The sequence below is a fragment of the Oncorhynchus tshawytscha genome, linkage group LG01, assembly GCF_018296145.1.
Source record: "Oncorhynchus tshawytscha isolate Ot180627B linkage group LG01, Otsh_v2.0, whole genome shotgun sequence".
Taxonomy (NCBI): Eukaryota; Metazoa; Chordata; class Actinopteri; order Salmoniformes; family Salmonidae; genus Oncorhynchus; species Oncorhynchus tshawytscha.
The window spans coordinates 18,694,081-18,706,495 of NC_056429.1; the positions used below are offsets into that span (position 1 = coordinate 18,694,081).

The 12,415-nt window shown below is 44.1% G+C and overlaps 1 protein-coding gene across 1 annotated transcript in view; it reads right to left on the reverse strand.

The window, feature by feature from the left end:
- Positions 1-445: 445 nt before the first annotated feature.
- The window catches only part of LOC112231919 (leucine-rich repeat and immunoglobulin-like domain-containing nogo receptor-interacting protein 3), a 61,548-nt gene continuing 49,578 nt past the window's right edge, over positions 446-12,415 (reverse strand). Inside the window, exon 2 of the mRNA XM_024398752.2 lies at positions 446-6,039. Within this exon, the coding sequence (XP_024254520.1) occupies positions 4,169-5,989 (1,821 nt within the window). The 5' untranslated portion in view covers positions 5,990-6,039 and the 3' untranslated portion in view covers positions 446-4,168. The remainder of the gene's footprint in view (positions 6,040-12,415) is intronic.

A 12,415-nucleotide genomic window follows, 5' to 3' on the forward strand; every position in this document is an offset into this window, starting at 1 on the left:
TGGTACCCTTTCCCAGATCTGTGTCTCGACACAATCCTGTCCCGGAGCTCTACGGATAATTCCTTCAACCTCATGGCTAGGTTTTTGCTCTGACATGCACTGTCAACTGTGGAACCTTATATAGACAGGTGTGTGTCTTTCCAAATCATATCTAATCAGTTGAATTTAACACAGGTGGACTCCAATCAAGTTGTAGAAACATCTCAAGGGTGATCAATGGAAACAGTATGCACCTGAGCTAATTTCGAGTCTCAGATCAACAGGTCTGAAATCGTATGTAAAGAAGGTATTTCAGTTGTTGTTGTTTTTTTATATAAATTTGCAAAAATATTTTTTTGCCTGATTCCACTTTGTCATTATTGGGTATTGTGTGTAGATTGTTGATTACAAAAAATGTATTTAATCCTTTTTATAATAAGGCTGTAACGTAACAAACTATGGAAAAAGTCAAGGGGTTTGAATACTTTCGGAAGCACTGTATATGTTATAACAGGGTGCTTAATTGAATTGGGGTATTTTTTTTATATGAAACATACAGTAACATACAAAATTCTCCCAACATTTGCAGGACAATGTAAACCACACCAATGTAATCTTTAGGATGCTGAAGCGCAGGAATGTTTATCATATTGTTATTTTTCCCAGAACACAAAAGTATTTATTTTATGATTAGTATTCAATGAAGGTCTGATGCTAAATGTGCAGTGCATTCAGGTCCAGGATCAGTTGCCAAAAGTTGTTGAACATTGCAGATAGACATGCAATGAAGAGCTGACATGATTCTCTGTTCTACATGTTGTTGTACATATATTCAGAATGGAGTCAAACTCTCTCCAGTGACGATGCTGTAGATTACGCTTCTTCCAGCAGAGGGCTGCAAAGGTAAACTATTGGGACTGTTGGCAATGGGGCATTGAGTGAGGGAACGACCTATGGAGCCAATGAACTAGCGTGACATAGTGCCAAACCACAGATAGACAGGCAGATGTTGATATTAACTTTAAATCAGTCCAATGACGGATCAGAAATTAGTGTGTAAAGGATGTCACGCTGCTTGCTTAGCAAGTACCACTTTCTCACGATTTGGTCCATACCTGGCGCAAACTCAGGACCTCTGCCTTGCTAGCACACGTGACCGTCCTCCTGAAAAGTCAGCGCCGTGTGAAATGCTAGTTATTCGCTGGCGCAAATCGGGACACTTCAGGCTGAGAAGTAAGTTTCACACATCCCGTGCTACGTTAGCACCCTAAATCCCAATAAGAATTTTCTTCTGTAGTGTGGAAAGAGAATAATGATTATGTGTTAGGCAGCTGCACAGTGCTAATACGGATGTTGACTACAGTATGTGCTAGGAACCTGCACAAAGTGCTAAGAGGGATGATTAAACAGTTTTGCCTATTACTGGTTCAAAAAACATTAGCTATAACTGCTCTTCCAAAATATACAAAATACTGCTATCATAATCAAATACACATTTTACAAATATTCAAGAACAGTGTAATCTTCACATAATTTCTGATCCTATTCTAATTAATCTGCAGAACGCAAATGATGTCAGCCCTTGTGATTGGGCACGGAAGGCCCTCTAGCACAGCCTAGCTCCATTCCATTGTGACCTCTCTTCCAGCATCCAAGGTCTCTGTCACATTAGCATTTTCCTGCATATCTCTGAGACTTGGGTCCCGATGAGAAACACTGTCACTGCTGGTCACCAGGCTTCCCACTGCTTTCCTAAGCCTAAAAGAGGAAACTGATCAAATACACTGCACGCTTGCCCTTTATAAGTTGTTTAGAAAGCACAGAAAGGGCAAATCTCTGTGCCAGGCAATCTGTGTCTGATAATAATTAAATTACTGGCTATTACCAGTTAGGAAATTATACTTAGAATTATCCACATAAAATCTGACTTACAACACATTATGATCAACCACAATAGCTTTTAAAGATTACAAAATGCACTGGGGGTACAAAACATTAAGAACACATGCCTAATATTGAGTTGCAATCAGACAATGACGAATTAACAAAGGTTATATAGCAAGTAATTTAGAAACTGAGACAACAAATCTGAACACCCAACAACAACAATATACATACACAAAACATTTTGTATACATTTTCAGATGGGGTGCAGTCTGAGGGCATGTCACTATTGCTAAATACACCACCACCATCTGATCCCATAGCAAATTGTGTCTGGTTTTGTTTGTGATCACTCACCTGTACACCAGGATTATATATTTTTCACTTCGTCATTCAGGGTACTTTACGTAACAAATCCATTTGAAAAATGAAACTAGTCAAATGTGAAGCAGCATTTAATGCTGTTGAATGACAGATGAGGTTGGACGTCTCCTGTAATGTAGTTTGCATTTGGAGTCATTCTGTATGGTTTTAGCTTGGGAGTGTACAATATAAAATACTGTTAAGCAGGGCTTCATTTGAGCGAGCCGGCACCTCTCAGTTTTTGACTGCTTCTTTCCAGAACCCATTTATCAGGATCCGGTACCTCTCATGGCATGACAAATAATTCTCACAGTTTGAAATGTAAAAATCATAATAAAAGCTATCAGAGTTAATTCAAGTTCTCCTTTGTAATTCTCCTGGCTGCCCCCTGAAAAACGCAATGTTAAAACGTGCCTAATATTCTAAGAATTGATTTGTGTTGGTCAGCGGGAGTTTATGGTTGGCGCAACACTGTAACCTTTCTACACCACGCATGGCCATAGCTGCGGTGAGAGAGAGAAGACAGCATCTATCCCTCACATAACTAGAATGAGATTCACTTTCTATGAGCTCTGTCCCTCTCCCTGTTCTGATTGACATGAGCCTCTCAACTCTCATATCTCCAGAGTTGCACTTCATCATTAATTTCCTTATAGAATCATATACGCAGGGGGGGGTGCTGAAGGTGCCACAGCACCCATGATGAATTCAAATACATTTGCCAAAGTAATAGAATTACCTCCATGTTCAGAAAGAAATGACATAATTCTGAATACTACATCAGGAGTTGGACTATAATTTAGCTACAGAGAATCAATATATATATATTTTTTTTAAATAGCCTTGCTGTGGATTGTGTGTAGCCCAATCACAAGGCATGCTGAGAGTCAGGAACGCGAGGCAAATCTGTCAGTGAACAGCATGCAGCCAAAACAAGCCTTTCGCAATATTTAAAATGCAATTGCGAGAAAACACAGGTTGGAAATTAAAGGGATCCTGCCGAAAAGACAATACTAATCTGATTGTAGGCTACCAAGTTATCAACTTCCAAATAGGCCTATTAAGCAAACAGCATTGTCTTACAAAGTAAAACGAGAGCGACAAGCTTTTGGCACGAGCGCATCGGCCATGTCCATGAGTGAGCTGCTCATCATTGGTTGAGTCAGTGAAACTGGAAACCTTTTTATGACTATATTTTCCTCCTCATATTGTACAATATGTGTCTCCACAAACCTAGGCCTAGGCTACTGATGGATTCAAGACAAGGTCATTTTTATTGATCTCAGATTCTCAGTTTGTCAGTGTCAAAGTAGCCTGACAATTTAATAATTTGTGAGGTATAAAAAATATTCTGCTAGTCTCCAGTCATCTAAAATGATGTAGAATTGCATGAAATATAAAAGGCCACATTTTCCCCAGACCCTAGACTACAAATGTTTGCCACATGTGTGCAACTTCTACAAGCGCCTCTACTATACTGCTCTATGCCAGTAAGCAAAAGTGGTGATAATGCATGCAATGCTTTAATATAAAGGTCATTTTTTCCATGTGTTCCCATACCTCAGAGCCCCAGGTCACCCTCCCCTTTTAAGAACCTTAAAAGGGGAGGGTGCACTGCAGAGAGACAGATGGAGCTGTGCAGGGGTGTTGTGTTTTGAATCTTAACAGTCAATGGGATTTAGTGACATCTTTAACTATCATCCAGACTCCTCTGCACAAGATAAACCACAATACACAAATAGCAAATGAGAAAAAATGTGTCTGTACCAAATCCATTTACCTATTTACTTTTTGTTGATACAGACATTTACAAATACAAAACAAAGTTTTAGTACATTGTCTTAGATCACCTAATGTGTTGATTTCTGAACCAATAGGGATCCGAATCATAAAGTCCCAAGTTATTATTGTGTCCCCATCTGAGTCTACTAGTAGTTCTGACTCAAATCATCTTCATGTTGAACTTGCGGGCCCCTCCTTGTCCGCCGCTTGCTGCAGGGCCGTCCACCTTTCTGAAAGAGTACTCAACTGAGAAGTTGTTCTTGTGCTGTCCCCGGCCCTGACTCCATGCGAACAGCATCAGGAAACAGAAGACCACCACCCCAAGGAACAAGCAACACCCCATGGCTGTGGATATCAGGATTGTCTTGAGGTCCAAGGTGAACTTGAGGAAGACCTTGGTGTCGTTCAGATTGGTCTCGTTGAGGTCACCTGTGTAGTATGTGCGGTTGGCCATGAGTGCAGCGTCCAGAGGCAGTGAACTCACGGTCAGCGTGGCAAAGTAGGTGGCATTGCCCCCGGCATTGCTGGCAATGCAGATGTAGGTGCCGGTGTCGGTCAGCTGGGCGTAGCGAATCTCCAGCGTTCCCTCGGGTAGGACGGTGACACGTCCAGTACTCTTGGTAGTGATCCGGCGGCGCTGGGGAGATACCCAGAAAATGATAGGTGTGGGCTCACCCTCCGCACGGCACACAAAAGACACCACCTGGCCCTCCCTGGCAGTCACTGGCTGCAGCTTCCTGTTGCGTATCTTGGGCTTCTGGCAGGTAAAGTGGTCGAAGAGGGCAGAGTCTGAGAATGCGCTGAGGGCCCTGCCCTGCACCTCCATGGGGCCTGCACACACTGGGGACTTCCCTTCAAAGTTGAGGGTCTTCCTGCGCTGGAGGATCCAGAGCAGGCGGCAGTCACAGGACAGTGGGTTCCCATCCACACGCAGCGTCTCCAGGGTATTGACAGACTGGAAGGCACCCTCCTCCAGGGTTACCAGGGCGTTAGTGGACAGGTTGAGCAGGTGGATCTGCCGAAGGCCGCCGAGGGCGTACGGCTGCACCGTCATCAGGTTGGTGTTGACCAGGTGCAGCTCCTTTAGACGGACCAAGTCCCTCAGGGCCCAGGACTCCAGCACAGAGATGGGGTTGTATGAAAGATTGAGGCTGATGAGGTGGGGCAGGCTGCGCAGGGCGGCCGTGGGCACGGAGGTGATGTTGGTGTTGGTGATCGACAGCCAGGACAGGTTAAGGCCCTGGAGGCTGTGGGGGGAGATGTGCTCCAGGAAAGGCCAGTGGTCGATCTCCAGCCCCCGCAGCCCGCCCAGTTTACGGAAGTTCTGGTCCTCCAGGGAGGAGATGCTGAGGTAGCGCAGGCGCAGAGTGACCAGGCTGCGGAGGTAGGACAGAGACTGGCTGGAGATGGAGGTCAGGTTACATCTCTCAATGGTGAGCTCCCTCAGGCCCACCAGGCCCAGGAAGGCCTTGTTGGAGATGTAGACCAGGTCGTTGTCACCAACTTCCAGGTTCCTCAGGCTTTTCAGGTCCTGGAAGGTGAAGTCCAACAGGATGACAATCTTGTTCCCGCTCAGGTCCAGTGTGGTGAGGTTGGTGAGGCGTAAGAAGGCGCCCATGGGGACCAGTTTGAGCTGATTCCCCCTCAGCGACAGCACCCTCAGGCTCTGCAGGCTGGAGAAAGCGTTGGGCTCCAGGACGGTGATGATGTTCTCACTCAGGTCCAGCTCCTCCAACCGAGGGAAGGAGAGGAGGTCGCCATGCTCCACCCAGCGAAGCCTGTTCCCACTCAGGTCCAGCAGACGTGTGTCCGAGGAGATGCCGTCGGGGAAGGCAGACAGACGCTTGCCCTGGCATGCCACAGACTTCAGCCTGGCCATGCACTCACAGCGCTGGGGACAGCCTTGGCTCTGAGTGGAGGCCACAGTAGTCAGCAGCAACAGTAGCAGGCCAGGCCACCCCAGGCCTGGAACGGCTGCCATGTCCCCTCACTACCTTTGCACCACTGGGGCTGGATCACTGCACCAGACACCTGTCCACAGAGACCAAGAGAGAGAATGAAACAGACAAAGACAAATCAGTGCATGTATATCCCCTCCAACAGTTGAGATCAAACACTGTAAATTAGTAGAATTACAATTACTGGTTTTAATTAACTTCGCACTGAAGTACAATTACAGCTAGTGCTCTGAGTCAAGTCTCAGAGGGTTACACACCATGGGAAACCCGGTCTGAGTTCCCAGTAAATTATTATTCTGTTTAGAGGAAGGACCCCAGAAGATAATGAGTGAAAAGTTAATTTACTCATCATAAATAGGTCAGAAACAATGGTGTGATCTAAAGATCACACCAAGACTCTGTCTGACTGACTCATACCCTGTTTGTTATGCCTCCATGCTCCAACATCAAGCAATACCGCTGGGCAGAAAATCTAGTGTTCAATCTGGGAGCGAGTGCTATAGTGTTCAATTGACTCTTTAGTGTAGCTCTCAGGCAACGTCACCCATCACACAAGGCTACGACCCAGCGCACAACACTATAATACTTCCATTACATCTCCATATTGTCTCTCTGAAGCTTGAAAGAACTCTGCCTGGATCTCATATAACAGACCACTCCACAGGATAATGACCACCTGCATCAGAGCGTTAATCCCTTCCTCAATCCATCATTTTCTCCAGTTTATACCTTTGACATGAAACATCCCAGGATTAACGCGTTCCATAACATCATATTCATTAAATGGTGGGCTTACGAAGGAGTAAATGTATTAAAACCCCATGAGACCTGTCACTCCCATTAGTTCATGCATGAGGAAGTCCCCAAGCCATGTGTTCTGTGTGTCACCCGAGCACACAGATACTCTACTTACTACAGGCCATAAATGAACACAGTGAAATCATGAACAGAGGAGCATGCCCTAGAATGGTTAAACATAGCAACGCCTCATGAAATATGCACTCTACACAGTGTGCCATAAATGTATGAATCAATTAGACGGAAATGCTGCTAAAGTCCCAGATTAATGTCATTTCCTTTGGGGGGTTATTAGTAAGAATTCTGAGAACTCTAACACTGTGTTATAGTCTCCTCCCCTCTGACACAATATGTTATGCACACACCCAACCCCCTCACACCTTCACACACACAACACAGGGTGTGATCAGAGAGGACTGTGACACTCAAGAGGAAACAGAAAAGGTCTGAGGATTTTCAACTCGCACGGATGATTTAAACATTCTTTTCATGTTCCTAAGATCTACACGCTCTGATTTAAATAGATCTTGAGACATAGGAATAAGTATACCCATTAGTCGACCTGTCACAGCCTAAAACTAGCTGATAATAATGTCTTCTGATCAGTTTAAAGGGATAAATGCATTTGTACAGTACAGCTTTGAAGAGACACAGGAAATGCATGTCAGGCATATTTAGGAAATGCAAATGCTATCGATTTCAATTATTTATTTTGCCAGGCTTAAGGACCACACAACGCAATCTAATTGCCCTTTAAATGTTACAGTATCTTCCTGGAAAGCCCATACAAGGTCCTTTTGAGCAAAATAAAATGATGGCCTACTTGATGGTCTTGTTAGCATATCTTTCTATGGGCCCTGTGTGATTTTCAAATTCATCAAATTTAAGCCGCAGAAGTATTGAATAAACAATGGGAGTGTAATATCATATGGCAATTCCCCAGACATGGGTCGATGTAAAAAGGAATGAATAATATATTAAGTCATTGTACTTATGGGGGGCACACAGCCAAGAACAATAGTTCTCCCATTTCTCCTAAAGAGACCATACTATACAGTACAGCGCCAGCCAGATGAACACAGACCGTGGAGTGGGTGGATACAGTGACCCTGAACTCATCAGTTCTCTGGCCGGAGCGAATTACCTAGCAGCCCCCGAAAACACCCAGAGAGATTCTGGCAACGTGTGGCTTTTCAGCTCCAAAGTACCAAGCACAGGTAAGCAACAGAGACGGATTTAGAATATAGAGGGGGTTGTGTTGCACCCCTCTATCTTTGCAACACTATATTCACCTCAGCCTCGTTTGTCCGCTTCTCGTTCACCTGTGTTTGCATAACAGCTATTTAGCGGACAAAGTGGATGGCAAATTCAGAAAATGTGTAGATGAGAAGAGCCGTTTACCAAATGATGTCTGTCCTTATTTACAGATACCAATTCAGAGTTATGGAGTTGAAGGGCTGACCTGAGGGCCTGTAATGTGAGGCCTCCACGTGATGAAACATGAGGGACATTAAGAGAGGACAGGGCAGAAGTTCTGCCAAACAAGACAAACGTAAACATGTCATCCCCCATGAATGATTGAGTGTGCATTTGGAAAATGTAGTGGAGTAAAAGTAAAACTTGTCAAAAATATAAATAGTAAAGTAAAGTACAGAGACCACAAAATACGACTTAAGTAGTCGTCATGCCCTGACCATAGAGAGCCCTTGGTTCTCTATGGTGTTTAGGTCAGAGCGTGACTAGGGGGGTGTTCTAGTCATTTTGTTTCTATGTTTTGGGATTGAGTATGGTTCCCAATTAGAGGCAGCTGATTATCGTTGTCTCTAATTGGGGATCATACTTAAGGATATGTGGGTGTTGGATACTGCTTAGAGGTAGCAAGGAAGAGGTGTGGGTGTGTGTAGCGCTCTCCAGCAGGCAGCACATCTAATCTCTCCAGCAGGCAGCACATCTAATCTCTTCAGCAGGCAGCACATCATCTAATCTCTCTAGCAGGCAGCACATCATCTAATCTCTCCAACAGGCAGCACATCATCTAATCTCTCCAGCAGGCAGCACATCATCTAATCTCTCCAGCGTTTCCACTACAAGTGATAGACTCGCATCGATTTCAGCTCCACCACCATACCCACTCACACTTTACATAAGCATGTCCTCCTCAGTCTAAAACACAGTACTTCTCTCTGAGGTTCCATCATCAGAAGTAGTAATACCCAGCCAGCATGGGGAAGCCTGTGGGCACTTGGCATAGTTGGCCAGCATGAAAATCGATTCTCTGGATGGGCTCTATTTCCCAGACTTCCCCTCTACCTTCCAACTCATAGTCCTATGATGGATCACTGCTGCAATACCAGTCTGGGCCTTGGGCCCTCCACAGCAGCCAAGGACACGCAGCCACCACTGGAGGACAGCAGGCCAGGAGTGGTATGGGGAACCACTGTGGACATTATGGTGACAGGGCAGGTCGGAGGAGATGGACAAGGAGGTAAATAGCACACGTAAGTGTGTTTTTGTTCTCAGGCGATATGCAAAGTACTGTGACTGATGATGGCTGCTGTCTGCTCTACAATGGATGTCGTATTATGTTCATGTGTTCTTCGGGCTTTATAGAGGGACTAAGAGGTACTGTTTAGATGATTTATAGAGGGACTAAGAGGTACTGTATAGAGGCTTTATAGAGGGACTAAGAGGTACTGTTTAGATGATTTATAGAGGGACTAAGATGTACTGTATATAGGCTTTATAGAGGGACTAAGAGGTACTGTATAGAGGCTTTATAGAGGGACTAAGATGTACTGTATAGAGGCTTTATAGAGGGACGAGGATGTACTGTATAGAGGCTTTATAGAGGGACTAAGATGTAATGTATAGAGGCTTTATAGAAGGACTAAGAGGTACTGTATAGAGGCTTTATAGAGGGACTAAGAGGTACTGTATAGAGGTTTTATAGAGGGACTAAGAGGTACTGTATAGAGGCTTTATAGAGGAACTGAGGTACTGTATAGAGGCTTTATAGAGGTGTAAGAGGTGCTTTATAGAGGTTTTATAGAGGGACTAAGGTACTGTATAGAGGCTTTATAGAGGAACTGAGGTACTGTATAGAGGCTTTATAGAGGAGTAAGAGGTGCTTTATAGAGGTTTTATAGAGGGACTAAGGTACTGTATAGAGGCTTTATAGAGGAGTAAGAGGTGCTTTATAGAGGTACTTTATAGAGGCTTTCTATTAAAATCATCAGTGATTACTTTGTATCGTATGGAGAAACCCAATGGCACACAGAGGATGGGAGTAAGAATGTGATGTTGTCTAACATGCATATTTGATAAGGGAAAACCGGAGGGGGCTTATGGGTCTTTTTGTTATAAATAATGGGGCCAACTTATACTACTTGACATATAGGGCCTAACTTTTATCCCCCCTCCCCAAATAGTAGGCAATTCCCAATTTAAGAAGAATGCATTTTCTGGGGACCTTGCCAATGCATTGTTATTCAAAATATTATGACATTCTAAAATATGTGAGAATAATGTGGACATTGCCTGACTAAATAGATTTGATACATGCATTGCGATTTTTCTGTAGCCTATGTGGCTGCCGCAGGCACACATAACAAAGCCATGAATAGGGGTAGTATTCATCTCACCATTTGAATAGTACCATCACTGTTTTTATAATGACAAACTGACCAAAAACAAGGTTCCTTTTTTAATGGAAGAATTTCTCTGGAAAGCAAAGTTGAAGCCGACATTAAACGCTGTCATCCTTATAACAACCACACATGGTTTTAAAGGTGCACTATGCAGAAATCTGCCATTTCCTAGTTGCTGAAACTTTAATAGTTCGCCTAATGTCCGTTTGTATGACAAAACAAGTAAGTATAGTGTAGAGAATCATTGTACCATCTAAACCTCTGTGAAATATATTTTCCATTACCCAAAAAAGATTGTTGTTTCAGCTGTTTGAAGCTGGTGTTTATGCAAAAACAAAACTTAAGAACGGTAAGCATAGATTTATAGATCTATAACTCATATGTCTATGTGAATTTGGTCAGGTTGCCCAAAAAGTTACATATGTATTGCCACTGATGCTACAGAGTAGTACAACATCCTTCAATTGAAGCAGCTGGAAACAAAGTGAAAGTGGCCACATCTCTCACAAAAATGGATCAAGAATGATATCAAGGATAATTATAAGGGAGCATGAGAACTTCTAAATTGGCTACAATAATTGCAATGCATTTTCAAGCACCGAATTGAGGAAATGTCTGATTTTCAAGGTAGGCCTTTCCAATACTTGAATTTCTGAGCTCCACATTCAAGTTCAAGTAAAGTAGGCTACTTCAAGCCCCTTATATTGTTTCAAATTGCAGGTGCAACATGGAAAGCAAAATGTATTTGTCATGATATTTCATTACCAGATGATGTTGTGAAGAAGCCCACTAGGCCATGTAATCCGTTGTCATTATACACAGAATACTTAGAAGGAATAGCGTTGGGTAGTCTTTCCTACACATAGCGTATGTGTAGGATAGCGTAGCGTTGGGTAGTCTATCCTACACATAGCGTAGGTGTAGGATAGCGTAGCGTTGGGTAGTCTATCCTACACATAGCGTAGGTGTAGGATAGCGTTGTGTAGGATAGCGTAGCGTTGGGTAGTCTATCCTACACATAGCGTATGTGTAGGATAGCGTTGTGTAGGATAGCTGTTCGGGTAGTCTATCCTACACATAGCGTAGGATAGGTGTAGGATAGCGTTGTGTAGGATAGCGTGGGGCGTTAGGATAGCGTAGTCTATCCTACACATAGCGTAGTGTGCGTTGTGTAGGGATAGCGTTGTGTAGGATAGCGTAAGGCGTTGGGTAGTCTATCCTACACATAGCGTAGGTGTAGGATAGCGTTGTGTAGGATAGCGTAGCGTTGGGTAGTCTATCCTACACATAGCGTAGGTGTAGGATAGCGTTGTGTAGGATAGCGTAGCGTTGGGTAGTCTTCCTACACATAGCGTCAGTTGTGAGGGATAGCCTTGTGTCCAGGAAGCGAGGGTGTGTAGGATAGCGTTGTGTAGGATAGCGTAGCGTTGGGTAGTCTATCCTACACATAGCGTAGGTGTAGGATAGCGTTGTGTAGGATAGCGTAGCGTTGGGTAGTCTATCCTACACATAGCGTAGCGTTGTGTAGGATAGCGTTGTGTAGGATAGCGTAGGACTGCGTTAGCGTTGCTATGTAGGTCTATTTTATCTATCCTACACATAAGCGTAGGTGTAGGATAGCGTTGTGTAGGATAGCGTTGTGTAGGATAGCGTTGCGTAGCGTCTATCCTACACATAGCGTAGGTGTAGGATAGCGTTGTGTAGGATAGCGTAGCGTTGGGTAGTCTATCCTACACATAGCGTAGGTGTAGGATAGCGTTGTGTAGGATAGCGTAGCGTTGGGTAGTCTATCCTACACATAGCGTAGGTGCAGTAGGATAGCGGTGTAGGGATAGCGTTGTGTAGGATAGCGATAGCGCGTTGGGTAGTCTATCCTACACATAGCGTAGGTGTAGGATAGCGTTGTGTAGGATAGCGTAGCGTTGGGTAGTCTCCTACACATAGCGTAGGTGTAGGATAGCGTTGTGTAGGATAGCGTAGCGTTGGGTAGTCTATCCTACACAT